The sequence below is a fragment of the Herpailurus yagouaroundi genome, unplaced genomic scaffold (genome assembly GCF_014898765.1).
Source record: "Herpailurus yagouaroundi ecotype Mexico unplaced genomic scaffold, PumYag 428, whole genome shotgun sequence".
Taxonomy (NCBI): domain Eukaryota; kingdom Metazoa; phylum Chordata; class Mammalia; order Carnivora; family Felidae; genus Herpailurus; species Herpailurus yagouaroundi.
In genome coordinates this window covers 5,951,631-5,975,255 of record NW_024412645.1, presented here as the reverse complement: position 1 = coordinate 5,975,255, position 23,625 = coordinate 5,951,631, and the positions used below count along the sequence as shown (strand labels likewise).

Sequence of the window (23,625 nt, the reverse complement as noted above, 5' to 3'; positions counted from 1 at the left end):
CTCACTGAAATTAGCCCGTCATCGCTTGTCCAGCAAGGCCTTGGGTGATGGAATTTCTCCAAGGTAGACCTGAGAGGGAGAGACCAACATTGCAGGCAAGCACGCGAGCTGGCCGGTAACAGCTCTTGCCTGTGGGAGCCTTTCAGACCCTGTGTGAAAGCAGGGCTTTCCATACCTGGGCTCACCGAATTCTCCCAGCTTCCCAGAGGAAGCGGATATGATTGGGGTCCCCTTTTTACCAAGAGGGACACCCAGGCTCAGAGAGGTGAAGTCCGCCGCTCGAGGTCCCACAGCTAAGCTTTGAACCGAGTGGGGCTTGAGCACAGAGCTCTGAGTGCTTCACCACCATCCCCCCCGGGCGATCCCCGAATGAGTGACCGCCCGTCCTCTATGCTGGGCCTACCTGGGTGGTCTGCATCCCCGGCCCTCGCACCGTGGGAGGTGATGAGCTCGGAAAGCATCACTGACCGTCTGCCTGCCACCACTCGGAGCGTGACGCTTGCAGACGAGTGCTTGGTGCAGGCGCGTTGCCCTGCCCGCCCCTACCTGTGCCCTGAATTATCGTGAGCAAAGGGGGGACCACGCAGAGAGTGCCTCAGCTCATGGGCCCTGCGCGGACAAGGTTCCTACAAGGATTCGGTGAGATGATGTATTCGGCTATTCGTTCAACCAGCCAACAAACACACATCAGGCTCCTGCTCTATACGAAGCGCTGCTCTAGCTTACCTGCTCCCGAGGTGTCACGCGGAGGGGAAGGGCACTTGCATTCCTGTCCACCAGGTGGCTGGCTCCGTGCTAGGGCGTTCCGCCTTCATTGGATTCTTGTGACCAGCCTACATGGTATGTTTCGCAGAGAGATTTAGGCTCCCGGGCTCAGGTGGCCCACATACCACCTAAACAGCATCTCGGGCATCAGGGAAGCTACGCACGCCTCCCGCGGGTGGTGCCCTCAGTTAATGGTCCCCGTGCTTTTCTCCTTCCCCCTCCCTGCTGCTCCCAAAGCAAACCTCAGTCCTCGACTCAAGTGCCCTCAAGACCCGGGTGCAGCTCAGCAAGAGAAGCCGCCGCCGGGCCCCCATCTCCCACGCCCTCCGGCGCAGCCGAGTCAGCGAGTCGGAGAGCAGGTCTCCTTTGGAGGACGAGGCTGACAATGCGTGGATGTTCAAGGACTCAACGGGTATGCCATGCACCCCTTTCTGCCCAGATACCATGCTGAACAGCAGGATGGATTTGGGTTAGACACTGAGCAGAACTTCCTGCCCTTATCGGTTGTAGGATATTAGAACACAGTTACAGAGGAAACTGTGCTCTCTCACTCTACAGACCTTATTAGAAACCAGGTGAAAAAGGCTTTTGTCAGGATGACCTATGAATTTGGGGCTGCACAGGTTGCAAAGGACAGAGGCACAACTTAATAGGATTTTACTGTTTCTGCCTTTACCGTTATTAAATTTACTCAGACTTCTTTCCATTTGTTTGCTGGTCTGAGCCCAGATTCTCGAGTTGGAACATCAGTTCTATTTATCATCTGCCATTTTTGTTTCTAATAAATTATAATTACTATTTTTAATGTTTATTATTTATTTTGAGAGAGAGAGACAGAGTGTGAGCAGGGGAGGGGCAGAGAGAGAAGGAGACACAGAATCCAAAGCAGGCTCCAGGCTCTGAGCTGCCAGCACAGAGCCCAATGCGGGGCTCGAACCCACAAATCGTGAGATCATGACCTGAGCCAAAGTCAGCCGCTTAACTGACTGAGCCACCCAGGCGCCCCTGTAGCAAGTTATTTAAGGCTACACATTTTCCTCTGAGGACTTCTTTGGTTGAATCCTTTGAATTGAATCTTAAGGAGCCAACAGGAATTAGCCAGGGAAGGGTATTCCAGACAAAACTATCAATGGGATCAAAGGGGCAGGTGTGTAGAAAGAACATCTGTGTGTGTGTCGGGGGCCTAGGTGGTTTGGGGTGGCTCAAGCCGGGAATAGCAGGGATCGTGCCAGAGAGGTGGGCAGAGGCCAGCTCATGGACAGTCGTGATTCCTTGCTAAGGAGTTCGACTTTGTGGCTGGGGAGCCATGGAGGTGCATGAAGAAGCAAAATCTCTTCTTATAATGGAAACCATAGCAGGTGACACCCCCCCCCCCCCAGTCTACACATACACAGCAGTTAGTCCCACCCACGCCATTGCAGGGCCTTCGTCCTCTTGGGGTTCACCCATGGCCAACAGTGGGGTGTAAGACTTCTCTCTGCACACTTTCCTGGGTTTTCTGAGCCAAACTCCACCGAGCTGCCTGGAGCAAATAAAAACCAATGTGGGAGGGGCACCTGGGGGACTCAGTCCATTAAGCATCCGACTCTCGAGTTCAGCTCAGATCCTGATCTCACGGTTCAGTCCGTGAGATCAAGCCCTGCATCAGGCTCTGTGCCCTCTCTCTCTCTGCCCCTCCCCGACTCATGTACTCTCTCTCTCTCTCTCTCTCTCTCTCTCTCTCTCTCTCTCAAAATAAATTAACATTAACAAAAAACCCAACAACAGTGTGGGGACAGAAGCACACCAGTACCCCCAGCTGGAACATGGCAGCATCCTTCTGGTTCCCAGCAGCCTTGAGGAGCCAGCCTGGGGCTGGGGAGGCCTGGGGGTATGCCTTCTGAGCCCACCCCAGCTCCCTGCATGGCCTGGGGGGTCCAGAGCAGCAGACCTTGCCTCGTTCCCCCCCAGCCCCTCCCTACACCCCTCACTGCTTCCAAGCCCGTGCCAGGGCCCCCCCCGGGAGGCTAAAGCCCCTCGCTCCTGACTCCTGGAGGAGTGGGGACAAACAGTCCGCACCCCCGAAAGTGTCTCCTACGAGGCTGCAGCATGGCCATGCAGTTAAGTCCCTGAAAAGGGGGCTTGGGCTAAAGGAAGCAGCTTCCTGGTCCAGCTCTGAGCGGGCCTCCCACAAGACACACGAAGCCCCCAACCCCGTCTTTTAAGAGCACGGGCCGCACGCATTGCTGGCTGAAAGCATTTCTGTGTCCTTTTCTCCGCCAAGGACTTCCTTCTCTCTCCTTGACTTGGAAGGAGCTGGGAGCCCGGAGGTGGGTCTGACTGTCCCTTCTCCCAGGAGAGCACCCATCGTACTGTATTGCCACTGATGAGGCACCTGAGTTTGTCCTCGTCTGTAAACTGGGCCAGTGATCCATTCCGTACAGGGCCGGTATGAGGACCACGTGAGGGACGGTGTGCGGGGGACCCGCTGGCCGCCAATGACCTCGTGCTCTTTTCTTTGCAACAGAAGAGAAATCGCCCAGGAGGGAAGAGTCCGATGAGGAGGAGAAGCCACACAGGGCCGAGAGGACCCCCACCGGCCATCCCCAGAGGATGCCCGTGTTTCCAGGCATGGACCCGGCCGTGCTAAAGGTACCACGCTTCACACCCGGAATGACCCTCAACCATGGCAGTGCAGAGAACGGGTCCCGTGTCTCTTTCCCCCCTCCCTCCTTCTCTGCCTTTCTTCTGCATGCTGGTGCCTGTGGTTGATTTTATAGGCCTTCAACATGGCAATGTCTTAGTTTTTTGGCTTTATTGTCCAGCGTTGGAGCAAACGCTATCTTACAGGGCGGCCTAACATAGCAGGTGGTGAAAGGCTCCGGGCTCCCAGGTGGACGCGTGCGTTAACTCCCGAGGCCAGTCCTTGGGTCCCTGGACACAGCTCAGATCCACTGCGCCCTGTGAAAACGAGGCCCTTGCAGTCCGTTTGCTTTGGTTAGCACGAGTTCCTCGAGCCCGGTGGCAGCCACACCTGCTGGGGTCACTCCTGGCCACAGGCGACGCTTGGTCGTCAGTTACCATCAAGGGAGGCCAGCAGGCTCATTCTGGAAGGAGCCCTGGAGTTGGGGGTGGGGGTGGGCAGACCCGGGTGCCAGTTCACGAAAACTGTGACTCTGGGCGAACTGCTTGAGCTCTGACCTTTCGACAACTCCTCTGTGAAATGGGAAAGCGGGCTACTGTGTGTCATGTCAGGCCTGGTGGAGCCCAAACGGGGGGCGTCCTGTGCACAGAGCCGTGAGGCAGACGGTAGTGAGGGGGGGCCGTCCCAGAGCTGCCTCAGAGACAGCTGTCACCTGCCACTGTCCCAGCCCCGGACCCCCGAGGTTCAGAACCCTGTGCCCACCGTACTGTCACCCCGTCCCCAGCCAGGCCCTCCAAAAATGGGCGAAAATGCACCCTGCTTTTTTCCTGCGGGAATCCGATGGTGAAAAAGCCTCATTTTATTCATGTGGACACAGGACCAAGGAGCTTGGCAGAGCTGAACGTCCTCTGCAGGATGAGGCCATTACCTCCATGGCCAGGTTCTCGGGAAGTTAAAGGAGATAGAACGTCCTGACCTGAGAACATGCAAATGGTGACTTTTCCATCAAAGACAACATGATTGTGTGGGGTTTTGATGGTGGTCCTTTGATCCTAGTGGTCAAGGGTGGCCGCATGGACCACAGGCCTGGCCTCCAGTTTCTCTTAGCCTCCGAGGTCAGGCTGTGTTTCCTGCCTGGGTCCAGTTCAGATGCTGGGGGGCCCTGTTGTCACCGTGCAGCGATGATGCCATCAGATGGGACCCTTTCCCAGACCAGAGGCAGTTACAGACTCGGCTCTTTCTCCCCAGGCTCAGCTGCACAAGAGGCCAGAGGCAGACAGTCCCGGCGAGACCCCAGGCTGGACGCCCCAGCCCAAGACCCCCAAGTCCCCCTTCCAACTGGGCAGTCGTGTGTTGCCCTCCAGCATGGAGAAGGACGACAGGTGAGGGGTCCTGCGGATGAGGCCCCCCCAACCCCAGACTCAGGATGCACTTCTGGGGGGTGCTTAAAACAGAACAGAAAGAGAGTTTCAACTGTTTTCTCCCTTTAGAAGCAGAACTTTGATCACTGGAACTCTCAGCAGCCTGATGTCTGAAAACACACTGAGGTGGGGCACCTGGGTGGCTCGGTTGGTTAAGCGTCCAACTCGTGGTTTCAGCTCAGGTCATGATCTCACAGTTCGTGGGTTTGAGCCCCACGTCGGGCTCTGTGCTGACCGCTCAGAGCCTGCTGTGGATTCTCTCTCTCCCTCTCTCTCTGCCCCTCCTCCACTCGCTGTCTCTCTCTCGCTTTCTCAAAAGTAAATAAATAAACACTTAAATAAATAAAAATAAAAACACACGGAGGTGGGGGTAGAGGACCAGGAATCAAGGCAGCTGGCCTCACTCTGTCCCCCATGGAAGTCCAAGGCTCTGTTGTGGGAAGACTACTGAGCTAGCCCAGCCTTCTCCAGACCGATGGGGAAACGGAGGCATCCTCCCTCCTCTTACCCTCCAGGGAAGGGCCTTCGTCTCAGGAGAATCAGGGAGACCCTGGAAGATGGATGGTAGGGCACAGCCAGGCTGAGCAAGACAGCTTAATTCAGCTGCCCTGCGTCGCGTCACTGCCCCCATCCCAGGCTGGGCCAGCACGACACAGAGACGAGCCCAGCACGGCACCTGCCCCCTCCCCCACCCAGGGGGCTCCCAGACCAGGCGCTTCAGCAGCTGGGGGTGGAGGTTACAGAGCACGCTTTAAGGGCGCTCAGGTCACACACATCACACAACCGGGCTTCATCCCAGAGGTGCAGCTTGAGAGCTGCGTGGCCTGGGAGAGTCCCTGGGCCTCTCTGAACCTCAGTCTCCTCATCCGCAAAATGGGTTGACTCAACCCCCCCTGACCTTCCAGGGCGGTCATGAGGATGAACTGGGGAAGGGTGTGCAGAGCCCTTCTGCACGTGCTCAGGAAAGGATAGTGGGATTCTCGTCACGAGTTAGCACATAAAAGTTAGGGGTTGTTCCTGCTAGGACTGTAATGTCGTAAGTGCTGTGAGAGAGCAGGGGTTGGCAAGCTGTAGTCCACGGGCCAAATTCCGCCCACGGTCTCTTTTTGCAAATAAAGCTTTATTGGCACACAGCCACACCTATTCTCTGTGTATTGTCCACGGCTGCTCTCCTGTTACAGGCTGCAGGGCTGACTAGTCATAACACATACCTCCTGACCCACAAAGTCAAAATGACTTACTCTCTGGCTCTCTATCGGACCCCCGTGCTAGAGGAAGGACTCATAACCCAGACTTGGGGAAGGAAAGTGCAGAAAAAGGCTTCCAAGAGAAGAGGTAGCCTGAGCCGAGTCACGATGGACAAAGAGAAGGCAGCGTGAGGGGGGCCCCAGGCTGAAGGCACAGCACGTGCAAAGGCCTCGAGGCACGATATTACGGGGAGCTGTGGGCAGGGCCTATTATTAGAGCACAGGGTGGGCTGTGGGAAGCAAAAGACAAGAGGTTGAGAGAGAAACAGGCCACAGCTGAGATGGTGCCTCTCATGCCCTGGGGACACGAGAATCGCTCTGGAGTCAGCAGAAGGTTCTAGCATTTCTCTGGGGCTGGAGGAGCCCCCAGACCAGACCAGGGTCTCAGAGGCAGCTCTGGAGGCCGGGTCTTGTGCCTCCGCCATCAGGCAAGGCTTGCCTGGGGTGGCCCGGAGCCCTGTCTGCCCAGGGGACCTCTCCTTCTTCGTAGACCCCCCCATCCCTCTTTCTGGGTCACCAAGTTCCCCGAGCCCTCCGGGGCCATGGGGTCAGGGACTCTCCCTGAGAACAGCGTAGATCAGGTCTCGCGAGTACTTGTGTTTGAATTATAAAAGTAGTGTATATGCCCACCATAGAAATTTTGGAAAATATAAAAAGAATATAAAACAGAAAACAAAATCACCCATGATTCGCGCCTCCCCCCCAAGACCACCAGTGTGATGCTGGGGTCTCTCTCCTTCCATTTGAATGTAATTTTAAATGTAATTGAGATGACGTGTGTGTACGTAGCTCATTTTCCCGTTAATGTGTTTCATGTGACCGTTTTCCCAAGGCCATTAGACAATCTTCATAAAAACGATCTTTTTCTTGAATAAAATTTCAAACGATGATGACTTTATTGTTTTTGTTAAAATGGTACGTTCTCATTACAAGCAGTTCGGAGGACACAGCAAAGTACGTGAAGAAAGTAAACAATAAAATACTCAGAAGTGTCACCATTGAGACGGCAGCTGCTCAAATGTCTTCACTTAGAGAGATGTGTCGACCTGTGCACTTGTGGTTTGAGTACTTTTCTGGGTGTGTGTTCTTAAAAAAAAAAAAATTAAAACAAATCTTGACCTCTTCCAAACAATCATTTGTTACCATTTGGTAAACATAAGGCATCTATCTGTGTCATACGGGCGACATATTAGTCAGTGTCTTCCAAAGAAATAGAACCAGTTGGATGTATATATACACATGCACATACAGAGTAGGAAGAGACAGGGAGAGAGAGGGAGAGGAAGAGGGCGGGGGATGGGAAAGGTAGAGAGCAAGGGAGAGAGAGAGGGGGAAAGAGAAGGAGGGAGAGGGAGAGGGAGAGAGATTGATACTTATTTTAAGGAACTGGCTCACACGATTGTGGATGCTGGCAACTTCCAAATCCATAGGGCAGGCCAGTAGGCTAGAGACTCAGGGAAGAACCAATGTTGTAGTTTGAGTCCCCAAAGCAGTCTGTTATCAGAATTGTGGGGAGCTCAGTCTTTGTCTATTAAGGTCTTCAACTGATTAGATGAGGCCCACCCATAACATGGAGAGTAATCTGCTTTACTCAAGGTCTACCAATTTTTTTTTTTAAATACTAATTTCTTTAAAAAAAAATTTTTTTTTACATTTATTTATTTTTGAGAAACAGAGACAAAATGTGAGCGGGGGACGGGCAGAGAGAGGAGACACAGAATCCAAAGCAGGCTCCAGGCTCTGAGCAAGCAGTCAGCACAGAGCCCGATGCGGAGCTCGAACCCAAGAACCGTGAGATCATGACCTGAGTCGAAGTCAGACGCTCAACCGACCGAGCCACCCAGGCATCCATCCCAATACTAATTTCTTTTTAGAAAATACCTTCACAGAACCATCTAGAATAATGTTTAATCAAATACCTAGGTACTGTGGCCTAGCCACATTGGCACATACAAATAACCATCATGGGCATTTCCATGGGTGGAGAGCTAGAAGGATGGAGACACGCCTGGGTGACAAATGGATTGATGGATGGAAATAATTCTGTGTCAAATGACTTCACAGCTGCAGATTATTTCATAGAATGGGCATACCACGATTTATTTAATGTTCCTCGTTGTTGGGCACTTTGATTCCCGTTTCTTGCTCATCAGTCACGTTAACACGGGCACCTTTCCTACCTGCGAATGCCCAGCTCAGCGGCGCCTCGGCACAGAGGGTTTGGAGTCTGGTACTGCATAGCCCCGCCTGCAGGGAGTCCTCAGTCTGGCTCACGCTTGACTCTCACTGGCTTTGTGGTTTCAGGTCGGAAGAGCCCTCTCCCCAGTGGTTAAAGGAGCTGAAATCAAAGAAGAGGCAAAGCCTGTATGAGAACCAAGCTTGAGCAGGTATGAAGGGGCGCAGTGGGGGAACGTGGACAGAGCCTGCAGTCTGCAGAGTCAGGAACCTAGGCCAGAAGGCAAAGGGTTGGAGACTTTTGGACCCTAGGAGAGAAAAGGGGAAATGGGTGCGGGTGTTCCGGGCTCGTATAAAGAGGGCTGTGGTGACCTGTTTCCTCTTAGGGGAAAAAACCCAGGTGGACAGCCTAGGGGAAGAGCCAGATAAACCTGGGCTCTGGGCTCATGCACTTGGCTAGGCTCTTCTCCAAATGCTTTCATAAAGTGGAATGGTGAGACATCCGAGATTAGCTTAATCCAAAATGTCCCCAGTTTTTGCATTCATATACAGCCTGCATAATTAAAAATTAATTTGGAAAAAAAAAGATTAAAAAAGTCAGATGATTCGATATGCCCCAGTGCAGGTCCCAAATGACTTCAGATCTCGAACTTCAGTTTCCCCATCTGTAAAATGGGCTAATCGCGTCCATGTTGCCAAGCGGTCCCCAGGGCTCAGTAAAGATGCGCTAAAGTGCCGGTGGTTAGTCCTAGGGGTAGGAGCATGTGGTTCATGCTCCCTAAAAGTCTGCTCTGACATGAGCAGCACAGGAGACCCTCCAGCCCCTTACGCACAAACCTCAAATCAAGAAGACACCGACAATGAAGCATTTTCATGACCTACTTAGAGGCAAACCTGACCTGCATGGATGTCTTTACATTACACTGCAGGTGTGATAGGGCTTTGCATAATATATATGTATGTTACATAATACATATATGCATGTATATACGTTTATATAATAAATGTCCCCCCCCGCAATTCTAAATTCCCATCTAAATCTGTGCTCAGTTTTAGATAAGGAATCAGAGCCCGTGTTTATTTTGTGTTTAGGGCTATACATGTGATATCTCAGTTAAACTCATAGAAATCCATATGAGGAAACTGAGGCTGGAACCCTGACCTGACCCTAAATTTCACATTTGTTCCACTGCATCTGACCACCGGCCACCTTTCTCACCCCACTCCTCCAAAAAACAAAACAAAACAAAACAAAACAAAACCCCAAACTCATCTTTCCTAACCTATGGCTTGTGGGGATGGCCGTCTTGGAGAATACCCAGAAAAGGTTTTAAGGCTTAATGGCAGAGACACATAGGGTCACATGTTCCCCTTGCTGACGTCAGGACTGTCTCTTCCTCTCCAGACGGGACACTGCCACGTCTAATGAACAGAAGCCTTAACTGTCAGAACCTGAAGACGAGGCCACGCTGCTGCCATTCGTTCCTGCACATGGTTACCTGCCTGGGCCCTTGCAGTTGGGTGGAGAACACCGGCTGGGGCCTCCTGGCCCTCCGCAAGCTCACCCCGGATCAGGGCGGCAAGACCCACCCTCCTCAAGCAGTTGCACGTCTCCCCAGACAGCACTTCAGGCTGAGAACGAAGCCAGGCTGCCCAGAATTGTCCACGTTGGTGGTTTTGTGTTTTCCATAAAAATGTGCATTTCTACCTACTTTTAGACACCACTCCAGGAACATGGGTTTGAGGCTGGACCATCTCCCTGGGTTCTGGAAAAACACCTGTATTGTGAAAGCACTTCGTCCTCCAACCCCAGGGCAGGTCTCTTTCAAGAGCATATTTCCAAGGAAGAAGAAACCATCCGTTTCCTGCTGTAACTGTCGTCCACGGCAGTGTTACAGGGTTGGGGTTTTGATTGCTTTTTTGGCAAGTTCTGTCTCCCTCCCTCTCAAAGAATCAGCAGTTCCAATTTTTTAAACACACACGGCTTTGCAGTGTATTAATCCTTTCAGTGGGGCTGTGTGCATAGTTGACCTGTCTCATTATACGTCTTTTTTGTTTGCTTTAGAAGACGTTAAAGCAATAATTCAGCCAATTTTCTTTGAAATTAGATATGTACATATGTTTTTTTATGTTAAAGAGCAGAAGGAAAGATATGTGAAGAGTTTGCTTGACATATTGGATCATCTCAGGTTATCTCATCCCTACCCGATGCTTTTAAAACAAATTCTAATTGTCACCCTTGTATACCAATCTTCTTGGCTCCTTTCCATCTGAGCTCTGATTTCTATGGTGTGGCCTTTGTCCCTTGGCCTCAAATGTTCATAAATTGCAGCCCTAATGGCAGTGCCTTTTCACTCAAACATCAGACCTGCCCTGAGAATCTTTATCTCCAGTCGTTTTTGAACATCACCCGCACTGCCGGCATGGAAGAACGTTTCCAAATAGGTCTTTGAACAAATGCATGAATGGGGGGTTCTTTTTTTTTCTTTTCACCTCTTCCTTCTACCACTCCTCCGTCCCCTGCCAACTCCACCTGACCAAGTGCTTATTTTAGGTCCAAACGCAGGAAGTAAGGGTCTTGCTGAAACTCTTCTCTGGACAAAAGTGCTGGATGCTAGGTGACAAAGTATAAGGTTCACCTTGCCTCTTTTTTTTTTTTTTTTTTTTTTCTTGATAGCACTAAGCTCACTCCCAGGAATCTCCAGGACCTCTGGGGATCATCATTCTTTTTGGAGATTCTCAACACCAGCCTCCTCCACCTCTGAAACCCAAGGCTCCCGCAAACATCCCAGATATGCTTGACTGGCCACCTGCCATGCCTGCAGTCGCCATAAACTTTGTGCCAACCTTGCCTGGGCCGTTCACAGGGCACCCTGTGACCGCTGAGGGGTGCCAGGGCTGAGTTTCCTAAGGCTACATATGGAAGGCTATATATGGGGATTGAGCACATGTACGCCCACCCCCTGACTTCCCAAGATGTGAAAATCTTTCTTGATAAATCCATTATTTGCAAAGGGTGTCAAAACATACCATACCATCCTTCCCCCTGGCCATGTCTCCAGGGGTCTCCATGTGTCTCCCCATCTCTTCTTCCTCCCTCACCCTTTACCATCTCTTCCTTCTCTTGGGGGGTGGGTGTGGGGGGTGAAGAGCAATCCTGTTTCTTCAGGTTAAGCCAAACATCTGGGCCCCGGAGGGCAGTTGTGGTTCAGCACCACGGACAGGGACCGAAGCCCCACCCCCCTTTCCCCTGCCAGTCCTTTTGGCTGAACTTTGGCTACTTACGGGCAGTTGTTGAACCATGTTACCCACCCAACCTTTTGCATCTGGAAGCCTCATTGCATCTGTGTCTAGAGGTTTGGCCCTGCTTGGTAATAATTTGAATTCCTTTCATTCCCCAAGTTAGTGGTCAATCAGTTCTCTGGGGCATTGGGTGGGATGCATCTAGGAACTGCTGCTTTGTGATTTTCCTTTCCCCTTTCCCCTTTCACTTTCCCTTTCCTTTCCTTTTTTTTTTTTAAATTTTTTTTTAGATCCACTTAATGTTTTAGAACAGTTTTGATGCAATGGCTTTCCAGGTCAATAGATCCCCTTTAAAGACACTCCGCATGTTCTGACCCTGACTCTTCCTGGCTCCTGTCTGTCTTTCCTTCAGGCGGGAAGGGTCCCTTGATGCCATTTTGGACAGTAGGAATTTACCTGCTCAGTTCAATGAGAATATTGATACTCACCCATGCAGAACTTTCCAAGGTTCAGTTCTGTTGTAGCCCAGTATATCCAACAGGAAAGAAGAACACTTGAACGTGAGATTAATCTGGAGATCTTTTGCCTATCCTCCCACACCTTGATTGGAAATAAGAATCCATTTAATTCCTTCGTGATTAGGATGTACAAAGTCCGCCCCCCCTGAAAGTGACTAGAGCAGCCTCACCTCTCCACTGTACAAACGACCATCACAGGGGGTCAGGAGCCACCGTCTCCCTGCAGGCTCCCCATGAGCTCTGGATCCCACTATGACCAGCGCAATGATGTTAGAAGTGACTGATGCTTTGGAACTTTTGCGGATAGCTGGGCACGTGTGTCATTGGTTTTCTCCTCTTTCTAAACTGAGTGAGCTCTGGCGCTCAGTGGACAGTTGTATGCTAGTTTCTTGAGTTTGCCTGGGCCACCTTTGGATATCTGTGTCTTCTAAAACTAACTTAATATGCCTTAACCATTTGTATGCAATCAAGTCACCTGCCCTCATCCAACCGCCTTCCTGGGGGCCTTTGGCTCTCCTTAAATGAGAGCCTTCTACTGAACACAAAACCCTATGTACGCACAGTCTCTCCCTCTGTCTACACACACACACACACACACACACCCCCTTTGCACGTCAGCATTTTGATGGCTGGTCTTTTGATCAAGTCTGTGTGTTTTTCCCCTCCAGTGGGTCCCCTTCTTCATGGTCTTTTGCCTAATGAAACAGAGGCCTTTGGCTTGTGAAATCCCATGGTGAGACCTCAAAAATCAGTGTTGTGGGGAATTCCTTGGTGCCATCAGACAAATTCTGGTGAACTCAAAGGCTTGCGTTGTTTCGATGTTGGGGGTTTTGAAGGACACTGACCCGACAGCCTCAGGTTGTCCAGGATTCAGGAAAAGGACAATGAGATGGGGAGTTTTTCCAGGGGGACAAGCCAAGTCATCTGTTGTGAGACAAATGTGTTTCCCTTTGTGTGTCCTGGGAAGTGAGGCCAACTCTAGGCATTGCTAAGGAGCCAGGATAGAAACAGGCACAGGCCTGAGGTCCCAGAGTTTAGGGGCTGCGCAAGGGATTGGGGGGAAGCCCTTGATGTGCTTTCCCCACAGGAGAGCTCAGCTGCTCCCACCCGGTGCTGTGAACTGCCTCGTCCATTTATGCTTGTACATGTCTTTGTCACACCCCCAGATTGCCCCAGGAGCTAGGCATAATCACAAAGCTGAAAACCCACAGGGACATGGCCAGATCGCCTCCCAAACTAAACACTTTCTCACAGGTGACTCGGGCCTGCACAAAAGACAGTGTCCCTCCCAAGGAGAATGCTGGCAGGCCTGTCTCTCCCTCATCAGTTTCTGTTTCTTCCCCCTCAATCCTTGTGTTTCTCCCTGCCCCATAATCCTGTCCCTTAACACAGGAAGCTAGGTTCCTGTCCCTAGAATTTCAGGGTGAGCCTGAGGGGAGAAGTAGAGGCAGGAGAAGATCTCTGTCCAATGGGGGATACCCTCCCCCCTTAATTCACGCCGTGGCAAAGTCACCACCGTAATGGAGAAACCTACAGCCTCAATTGTGCCTTTCTTCCACCGCCATGTATTAAACATGGAAGCAAAACTGTGTCTTCGGTGGGGTGGGAGGGACAGCACTGACCTGGAGGGAGCCACCTGGAACAGGTAGGACCCACTCCACATGTGGAAGGCAGCCCACCTTGGGTTACACCCACCTAGAAAGCCACGGTTCCGGGCTCTGCTGTGCTATGAGTCAACCCCGCTGGGATTCTGGGCAAGCCGAGGTTCTGGAAATGTAGGGCCACATAGAAAGCCAGTCAGTATGCGAGTGTGACAGGTGTTCGCCACCCTCTGTCCTTTGGTTCCCACCATCCCACCCGTCTAGAATTTGCTTTCTTTTGTTTGGGTTGATTCCTGTGGGGAGGGGTGCAGAAATCTGGGTTCTGCAGACTCAGCCTCAGGTTCCTGGAGCGCTAACCCTTAAAATCAATCGGCTTCTCCCCGAATCTTCTTAGTCACTGTCCAACCTGGTGCCGGGACATCTCCCTCTATGAATCCGACTGGCCCCTTTTTTTGACAATCTCCAGTGGTGTCACGCCTACAAAAAAAAAAAAAATGCTGTTGTCTAAAGAACAATTTGAGCTTTTTACTGGTCTCATTTCACATAGCCTTATAGATTCTGTAAATAGGGGGCTCAAAAATAATATATTGTGTTATGGAAGGTAATTTTGTACTGTGCTGTTTCCTAAATCATACTAATATCCTAGAAACGATGTACTTCCCCGATGGATCTGATCCTCAAAACACTTTGTAAGATGGAGGGAGTGGAAATATATATAAATCCGCTATATATTTTCCTAGCCTTTCTTCTGGGTCCCTTCCTGAGATATTTGAGTCACGGTAGGAAAGAAACTCCAGTCCTGTGTATAGGTAAGTTAAACCGGCCTGCTGGTGTTCCTGCAATTGCCTTATGAATTCACAAGCTCTAGGGGTTCTGAACAGAAGGTGGACGACAGGTACTTTATCCAATCCCAAAAAGAGTCTCTAATCGCGTGACTGAGAATTCATCTAGAAAAACTTATATTTTTAACGTTAAAACAAATGGGGGCTTCCTGGACCTCACAGAGTATTGGATATCTACAAGTGCTTTTATATTTTGTAACTGTAAAGAGGTTTCATACGCACAGAAGAGCAGTTGGGAATCTGGCCAGCTGCCATTAAACACGATGACCTTTGCATGTACAAAGATGTTGCATTCAGACTATGAAAATAGCAAATAAAGCTTCGATGCAAGTTGCACTGGAGAACTCCGTGTGTCAGTGTCGATGCAAGTTGCACTGGAGAACTCCGTGTGTCAGTGTGCGGATGAATGGACTCTCCCATGCATGCACCAGCTGAGTCGGTCTGTTGTCTGTGCTGAGCTGGGGGCCACCGGCAGGAAGGGGGGGAGCTGAGGTCCTGGGAAAGGGGACCCGTGGAGACAAAGCAGGATTTCCATTCAACGTGGGGTTGAATCCTCATTCTGCCTCCTCCCGGCTGTGGGAGTGCTGATAGCGGCAGTAGCGGGCAAGAGTTTAAGCCAGTGGTCCTCAACTGGGTGGATAGTGGCCCCCAGATGACACCTGGCAAAGACAGGGGACATTCTTGGTTATTACAAAGAGGGACGGGAGGTGCTTCTAGCATCTAATGGGTAGAGGCCAGGGGTGCAGATCAATATCTCACAGGGCACAGGACGGCTCCCCCCACCACCAAGAATCAACTGGCCTCCGATGGCAATAGTCCCGATACTGAGAAACTTTAGGCGGAGGAAACGTGGCATGTGAAAGTGTTGGGCCACACAGTAGGTCCTTTTAGGATCCAGAGATCCTAAAGGATCGGATGGGAGGAAGTCACACCAGATCCCCCTTAGACCTTCCCCCCTAGATCCCTAGCAGGTGGTGACTGCATCCCAAGTTAAGGGGGCAAAACCGGCTCTGGGTCCCACGATGGCCAGCAGGAAGTAGTCCCTTGGTTTGAACTGCCCAGAAGGATCCTCCACGGACAGAAGCAGGAAAGCCCCAGTCTGAGTGTTTTGCTTCATGATCTCTCCGTGGCTGTCCATTTGCAGATGTGGCTCTGACCTCCAGCAGCGCCCCCGAGGTCACCTGCTTCCAGAGGCCAGCTGCAGCTGCCACCCAGCATTCCATCACCATCTCCAGAGACGCGGGGTCACTGGGCTCTAGGCTAACTTGAGGATTTTAGCCAAAAATAACAAAACCAACCCCTGTTTCCTGACAATTCACTCCTTGGCCCTCTCCTCATTTTAGTCTCCCAACCATCATTAATCATACTTTAAAAATGTATGGGCCTAGGGTTTTGGTTTGGATTTGTTTTTGGCTTCTGTTTTTCTCTTTGGGTTTTGTTTTTTGTTTCATTTTTTTGTTTGTTTTGGGGGGCTTTTTTGGGGATCATAAATAAGGTAACAATCATGACTGCCTTTATTTCTATTGAGGCTAAGATCTGGGCCCTGGGTCAAGCCAGCCTCTCCACCTCTCTGCTGTGTGCTTCTGGGAAGTGACTTCACCTCTCTGAACTTAGTTTCTGAATCATCTATAAAGTGGGGATCGTAATTCCTTCCCTAAAGAGGGCTGGGTGGGGGGGGTGCACCTGGGGGGGGGGTCAGTTGGTTAAGCATCTGACTCTTGATTTCGGCTCAGGTCATGATCCCAGGGCTGTGGGATCAAGCCTCATATCGGGCTCTGTGTCAAGCAGGGAACCTGCTTAAGATTCTCTCTCTCCCTCTGCCCCTCTCTCAAAGAAGGAAGGAAGGAAGGAAGGAAAGAAGGAAGGGAGGAAGGAAAGAAGGAAGGAAAGGAAGGAAAAAAGCAGGCAGGCTGGGTGAAGATTAAACATAATGTTCATGAAGTTGGCACATAGCCTTGCACATAGTAGATCTTCAATAAATGGTAGCTGTTAGCCATATATGCCTCTATATGAAGAAAATAAATTTTTGTTGGGTCTGTTACAGCATCCCGTGGACACCCAATTTGGGGGTTATGTTTAGGATGACCTGACTTAAAATTTAGGCCATAATGGCACATGGGAAAATTGATTCCAGGGCCCCTCGCTTTAAGAACTGGTACCATTCCCAAAATGTCACTTAGCGGATTAGGAAGGTGGTAGCTCCAGGAAGCCAAAGAAAGGGAGTTGGGGGGCACTGGAGAGCTTTACACCCCGATGCCCGCCCGTCGGCGCTGTCAGGCTTCCAACAAAGCTGATGAGGTCCGTCTGCCCCCAGGAAGCCATCAGGGGCCATGGTGGAGGACACAAGCACTGGGGCCTCCCTGGGCCCACTATTGGAGTGAAATGGCCCGAACGGAATCGGGTGGACGGGGCGCTGCCTCAGCAGGCTGGGATGTGCTGGGTTGTCGAAAAGCGCCCATAAATAGGACGCTCCGAGCAAAGGCAGACTGAGTCTGCAGACGGTGCTGGCCCCTCTGTTCTTCCTGAGGCTACAGCAGCAGGTTCATTCTGGGATGGGCAGGGGAGGGGAGGCGAGAGCTGCCCTGGCAGGCCCAGACCTTTGGGGATCTCCCTGGGGCATGCACGGCTGGCCCCTGCACAAACCGGGGATTCACTTAAAGGCTGGAGCCAAGAGGGAGGAGCCGATCCAGCCACCAAGCCCAACTGATATCAGAGGGAGGTGGCCAGGGAAGAGTCCCCGGGCATGTGCTTAGGCTTCCTCCTAAGCGCAGCTGAGGAAGGGGGGTGAACAAATTGGGGGCTGCCAAGGACCCTGAGGGTCCTCCCTGAGCTGGGCCAGGCCCCGTGACCTGCTGAGGCCAGGCATAGACAGGACAAGCATCCTGTAGGATATGCATCCCTGGGCCTGTGTCCAGAGCATATGGGCTCCGCAGCTGCACCCGCCAGCAGTGGGGGCGCTGGGGCCATGGTGGGGGACAGTCAGGCGCGGGGTGTAGATGTGTGTGCCTTGTGGACCACTGCGGATGTCTGAGATGGGCACGGTGTGTGTGTGTGTGACAGGTGGGGGGGGGCCGTCGTGTACAGTGGGTGTCATGTGACTGTGTACAAGGACCACGGGAGCTTATGTGTGTGCAAGTTGCATGCATGTGTGTGTGCTGATAAACTGGAGAACAGTCCCGTGTGTGTGTCGCAGGACAATCATGAGAATCCTCCCACGTGACTACTGTGGGGCCTGTGTTTTGTGTCACGGTCCCCACAGGGATGCAGGGAACGGTCTGTCTGTGTCTGTGTCTTTAAGTGGCTGGTACACAGTAAGTGCTCCATAAGTGCATATGGAATAAATCACCAAACGTCTGGAAACCGGGCCAGAGCAGGTGTCCCGGGATCTGGTCCTGCATCGTGCATTCTCTGGATATCTGTCTGTCTGTCTGCCCATCTCCCACCAGTCTGTAGTCTGCCGTTCATCCGGGTTACCCGGCCCCAGGCCAGGCACTGAGCAGGTGCTCCTGGAATCTTGGGTGAACAGAGTAACGAGTGAACAGAAGACCGTAGCCCAGAGTGTGGAGGTGGGAGAGATCCCTGTAGAGAAACCCTGCGGAAGCCCACCCTCTGGCCAGGGTCCGGAGGTGGTGCGCCTACACAGAGCTTGAAGAACCCTGTTTTGGGGAGTAGTTGGGGAGGGGGGAGGGGGACGCGCTTTGGGGCCAGGCCCAGTCCTGTGACCCATGAGAGGTGCTCAGTGAATGTTTGTCGAATGACTGAATGACCCAGTGCTGTGAGTCACGACCACGTCCCCCAAAGCAGCAAAAGGTTCTGTAGCTCACCTTCGACCTCAATCTCATCCGTACCTCGTTCGTCCCGGTGCACCCCGTGACTCACTTTCCTCTGCTTGGAGCCAGACGCGTTCCTGGCGAGATGGCGGAACAGCATGGCGCACCCGAGCAAGCTGCAGCGGGCAAGAGCCACGGCGGCCTTGGGGGCAGCTACAAGGTACGGGGCGGGAAGGGGTCCCAGCGGCTCCGGGCCGGGGGCTGCTCTTGGGCCTCAGGGTCAGCTTCCCCAGCAGGCAGCCGGCCTCCAGAAAGAGAAACCCCTGCCAGCCATCGGGGGCCAGAAAGACACCTCACTCCCTTCACGCCTTTACTGCACCCTCTCTCCTGTGTCCTCATCTGGAGAACGGAACTGGACACACGCAGCCTGTCTCAGTGGGGCACAGAGGCCCCAGGGGTTTCAGGAGACGTGGCTCGGACTCTCCTGCCTGACTTCAGTTCTCTGGCTCCTCTGGGCCTCAACAGCCCCATCTGGAAAATGGAACAATGCTCGCTGTCTCGGCCCCCCGAGCCGGCGCTAGAGCTAAATGTAAAGGCCATTGCCCTGGCCAGCTAAGGAGAATTCGGACGGCTGGAATTTGTTGGCTCTCCCCTCTCTGAGCCTCCCTGGGGGCTTTAACCTGAGATGGGGTTGGAGGATAGGTTGACTAAAGGGATAACTGTGGGTGGGGGCAGTTCTGAGGATGTGCTGGTGGCTTTCTTTTTTTTTTTTTTTTTTTTTTTTTAATGTTCATTCGTTTTTGAGAGAGACAGAGCATGAACGGGGGAGGGTCAGAGAGAGAGGAAGACACAGAGTCCGAAGCAGGCTTCCAGGCTCCGAGCTATCAGCACGGAGCCCGATGCGGGACTCGAACTCACGCACCGTGAGATCATGACCCGAGCCGAAGCCGGACGCTTAACCCACTGAGCCACCCAGGTGCCTTGTGCTGGTGGCTTTAAAGAAAGTGGAAGGGAAGAAAAGAGGCCTTCCTCGTCTTGGGATTGGGGGGACCACAGGGTTGGTCTAGGGACTTCTAAAGGCCTTTGCAAAGACGCAGAGGCAGTGCCCGCCTGGAAGGCAGATGCCACCACAGGCCCTTCCTGGCTCCGTGGGCCTCCTCCATAGCAGCGTGCAGGAGAAAAGAGCCAGCCGACTTACCGAATCCTGGTTCCTCTGCCTAACTTGCTGTGCAGCCCAGGACAAGTACCCTTTCTGAGCCTTCTATAAAATGACCAGAACAGATGTAACTCAGGGGCCTTCTGCAAAGACAGCTTGTGCTTCTAGGTGGATAAGAGAGGCAAAACCTTCCTCTTCCTTTGCAGTCTTTCCCTCTCTGGGCGTGGGACAGGTGAAGGTCAACTCAGACGTGGCGAGCTGCTGTTTCCTTCGTTGGCACAGGGAAATTCCACGTTAAGGGAAATACAGATTTCTGGCCTCTCTTGAAAAGTTTAAAACAGGGCCCACATTCCCTCCTAACCATAAGCGGCTTCATTTCCTTCCCCTGGGTCATTTCACCCTGTTAGTTTGGGGTCAGATAGTAGCTGCAATCCTGGTTTGAGATTCCTGGAGACATTCCCACGTGTGGCCACGAGGGGGCAGTGCAAGCCTACAGTCGATGCTGGATCCCAGCACGTCCAAGGCAGAGAGGGATGGTCCTCCTGGCCCTGCCCCAAGGAGGACCCTGCAGAGGGAGGGGAAAAAGGGGTGGCCCTGGGAGCTCCACGCCCCTGGGATGCTCAGGATGCTGCCCTTTCAGGTGATCGTATACGAAATGGAGAACTTCCAGGGCAAGCGGTGCGAGCTCTCGGCTGAGTGCCCCAACCTGACGGAGAGCCTGCTGGAGAAGGTGGGCTCCATCCAAGTGGAGTCTGGGCCGTGAGTACCTGGGCCCCCAGCCCCCTCCTCACAGCCCTGAGCCTTCCGGGGGTCAGGAGGTCCGGGTTCCAGGTCTAGGTCTGCTGTGGGGTCTTAGGCGACTCCCTTCCCATCTCTGGCCTCAGTTTTCCCATCTGTCAAATGGGGATAACACTGGCACGTGCTTCAGAGAGAGTGTCTGTGAAAATGAATGGAAACGTGCACATAGATAACAATACAATCATAACAATAATAATGAGGAAGAGGTGGAGAAAGGAGAGGAATTATCTTTGGATTACCTACTAGGTGCCAGGCATTGTGCTAAGAAGGTTCCTGAGCACCTACACAAAGGCTGCACATAAAACGGATTCTTTACACTATTTCCCAGGATGTTTTTCTGGCTCAGAGTCTCAGCGGCCAGTATGTTCCGGGAGCTCCTTTCATACCTGGACCAGGGATCAGTGGTAGGGCTGGAGGGAGGGTTCAAGGTCGAAGGTCAGCAGCTTTGGGGGCCCTTCCCTCAGGAGACGCGGGTCCAGGCCGGTTTCCTCCTACAGGTGGCTGGCGTTCGAACGCAGGGCCTTCCGTGGCGAGCAGTTTGTCCTGGAGAAGGGGGATTACCCTCGCTGGGACGCCTGGTCCAACAGCCACCACAGCGACAGCCTCCTGTCCCTCCGGCCCCTGCACATCGTGAGTACAGCTCCTTCCCATTTGGGGGAGCTCCTAGAAGCAGGACCGGCTGGGAGCTGGGTCAGGAAGGCTCACTGCGCAAGCTTAGCTTGGGGCCGGGCTGGTACGGACCTGGCTGGGAAAGGGCCGTCTTCGTTTCTGACCTAAAAGGTTGTGCGGGCTGAGAAGCAGCTGGCTATGGTCCAGTGGCCACTGGGCTGGGGACCGGGACACCAGGATTCACATCTGGACTTCGCCAGCACAGCACTGACACTTCCCTCTGTAACCCTGTTAAAATCAGGAGCCACATGGTCCAGTCCCAGACCAGCATTGTCCTTAAAGCAACGCATCCCGGAAAGTAACTTCAGAAAGTAATTGCAAAGCAGCTCGGGTTCTCCACCTGCCTTCCTCAGACACCTGGAAGGGACTCGATCCACAGCGACACTCTTAAATGTTGCTCTGCCCCACCCCCACCTGCTCCACCCACCCTCCGTGGCTGCTCCAGCCCTTTCTTCTCGTCACACTCACTGATGCTACAGTGGGAAGAAAGCTAAGAAGACCACAGTCAGAACCTGGTTTAGTCAGGAGGGAATCCTCCTGCCTTACTGATTTTTATCTCCTTCCGGCCTTTCTGTGCCTCGGTTTCCCTAGCTGCTAAATGATGGAGTTTTAATAGGAGCCCCACGGCCCACTCTCGGCTTCATGGCTCCCTGGCTCTAAGATTCCCAAGGAGGCTGGCTCTGGAGGAACCTCCCTAGCCTCCCGTCCCTCCTGCAGGCATCTCCTGAATCCCCTCCCTCGGGCAGGGGGCGCTCGGGGGTAGGCGTTATTCTGTGGTGACTGGATTCTTTCCCACGTCTCAGAAGCCCTGTTCTGAGCGTGGGAGGGGCCGCCGGCTCACCACGTGATCTCGCCCCCAGGATGGCCCGGATCACAAGCTGCACCTGTTTGAGAACCCAGCTTTCAGCGGCCGCAAGATGGAGATAGTGGATGACGACGTGCCCAGCCTCTGGGCGCATGGCTTCCAGGACCGCGTGGCGAGCATCCGGGCCATCAACGGGACGTAAGGGACCCAACCCCCCACTCCTGCCCCTGCCCCGCCCTCTGGCTCTAAATAGACTCTCTGTTCGCTGTGTTTCCTACACAGCGGACGCTCCCTGCCTCTCCAGGCATGGCGGGGGCGGGGGCGGGGGCGGGGGCGGGGCCCATGATGGGAATGGCTAATTGTTCACCCTCCATAACCATTAGATTTCCAGGAAGCATTGACTTGTCGGAAGTTTTATCTTTATTTTTAAATCAAGTGAAATCTGTTGCTCTTACCTGTCCCTATCTAGGTCTTCACTCCTTTGCCAAACCTCCCCAGGCCCTTGAACTGATCCTCGGGGGCATTTTTGTTTGTTTCCTTTCACAGTCCTTGCCCTTCTTACCCAGGTGAGAAGTGACATAGGGGTTCTCTAGATACGACCTGAATAGTATACAGGAGAGTGCGTAGTACATCACCTCCCTCCTTCTAGGCTTAATATCTCTGTTAATGCAATCTTAGGATCATTTTCCCTTTGTCAGTGACTACATCTCACTCTGTGGGCTTGAGATCTGGGGTTGAGCCTTAAAAGGTGCCACTCCTCCCTGATAGTAATTTATTCAACAACTTTGTACTGAGCATTTCTATGTGTATAATATGGTGGCAGCAAGAATTACACAGCCTCTGCCCTCATGAATTTTAGTCTGCTGGGGAGACAGACAAGGAGACAGGTATTCACAATTTATTGTGACCAGGATTGTGATGGGAGGCTCACAGGGGCTCTCTGATTCAGCCTGGGGACATCAGCAAAGGCTTTCCTGGAGGAGGAGACATACAAATCGAGACGTAAAGAAGATGAATGAAAGGGGAGAGGGATATGGATGAGGCAAGGAAGAGTGTTCCAGGCGTAGGGAAAAGCATGTGTAAGGGTTCAGAGACACTCCGTTTCAAGGAAAGTAGTATGAGAGAGGTTGGAGTATGGGGTGTAGAGAAGACATGTTGAGATGTTTGGTGAAGGACCTGTGAGCAGGGTAGGGAGTTTGAATTCATCCGGAGGGCACTGGGGAGCCAGGGAGGAATTTAGGCAGGCAGAGAGCGTGGTCAGATGCCGGCTTTAAAAGCCTCGGTCTGGCTGGAGGCAGGAGGCTGACCGTCCTTACCGCAACCTTGGTACCCGGCAGGTGGGTTGGCTACGAGTTCCCCGGCTACCGTGGGCGCCAGTACGTGTTCGAGCGGGGTGAGTACCGCCACTGGAACGAGTGGGACGCCAACCAGCCGCAGCTGCAGTCTGTGCGCCGCATCCGGGACCAGAAGTGGCACAAGCGGGGCTGCTTCCTCAGCAGCTGAAGGGCACCCAGGCCCCAGTGGCCCAGGCCCGCCCTGGGGGGCAGCAGAGGCAAGAAGAGGAGGCTCCAGGGCCAGGGTGATGGTCTGCCTGTCCCCCCTTCCCCGGAATCTACTCAATAAAGCCTGGGGCCGGTCCCCCACCTGCCATGTTCCTCTGCGTCACTTCTTGAGGGGGCTGGGGCCTTAGGGTTCTGAGAGTCCCCAAGGTCGGCTGTGAGCTGGGCTCACCCCCGGGCTCTAGTCCTTTTAAGCAGAGTCACATGCACAACTTGCACTGATCTTGTGTCTGTTTTCCTGTCTCTGTTTCCATCTGTCAGTCAGTCCGTCTGTCCATCCGTCCGTCCATCCATCCATCCATCCTATTCATCCATCCTTCCTTCAGTCTACCCCTCTTTCTATCCATCTTTCCATCCATTCATCCATCAGTTCTTTCCATCCATCTCCCATTGATCCATCATCTTACCTCTCTCCCATCCATCCATCCATCCA

General features: G+C 52.8%; 2 protein-coding genes across 7 annotated transcripts in view; both read left to right on the top strand.

Annotated features, from left to right (window-relative positions):
* Positions 1-15,114, top strand: part of KIAA1671 (KIAA1671 ortholog) — a 199,693-nt gene extending 184,579 nt beyond the window's left edge. For 5 of the 6 annotated variants that reach the window (XM_040463818.1, XM_040463819.1, XM_040463821.1 and 2 more), the window contains 5 exons: positions 1,003-1,177; positions 3,272-3,396; positions 4,637-4,770; positions 8,361-8,443; positions 9,637-14,776. In XM_040463818.1, coding sequence (XP_040319752.1) covers positions 1,003-1,177; positions 3,272-3,396; positions 4,637-4,770; positions 8,361-8,439 — 513 coding nt within the window. In that variant the 3' untranslated portion in view covers positions 8,440-8,443; positions 9,637-14,776. Of the gene's footprint in view, positions 1-1,002; positions 1,178-3,271; positions 3,397-4,636; positions 4,771-8,360; positions 8,444-9,636; positions 14,777-15,103 lie in introns of those variants that run through there. The other variant, XM_040463820.1, reaches the window with a different exon arrangement.
* A 1,773-nt stretch (positions 15,115-16,887) lies between these two features.
* CRYBB3 (crystallin beta B3) lies at positions 16,888-23,287 on the top strand. Its single transcript, XM_040463897.1, has 6 exons — positions 16,888-16,975; positions 18,335-18,425; positions 20,002-20,120; positions 20,657-20,789; positions 21,689-21,831; positions 22,971-23,287. The coding sequence occupies exons 2-6, from the start codon at positions 18,351-18,353 to the stop codon at positions 23,134-23,136; spliced, it is 636 nt and encodes a 211-aa protein (XP_040319831.1). The 5' UTR covers positions 16,888-16,975; positions 18,335-18,350; the 3' UTR covers positions 23,137-23,287.
* Positions 23,288-23,625: the final 338 nt, after the last annotated feature.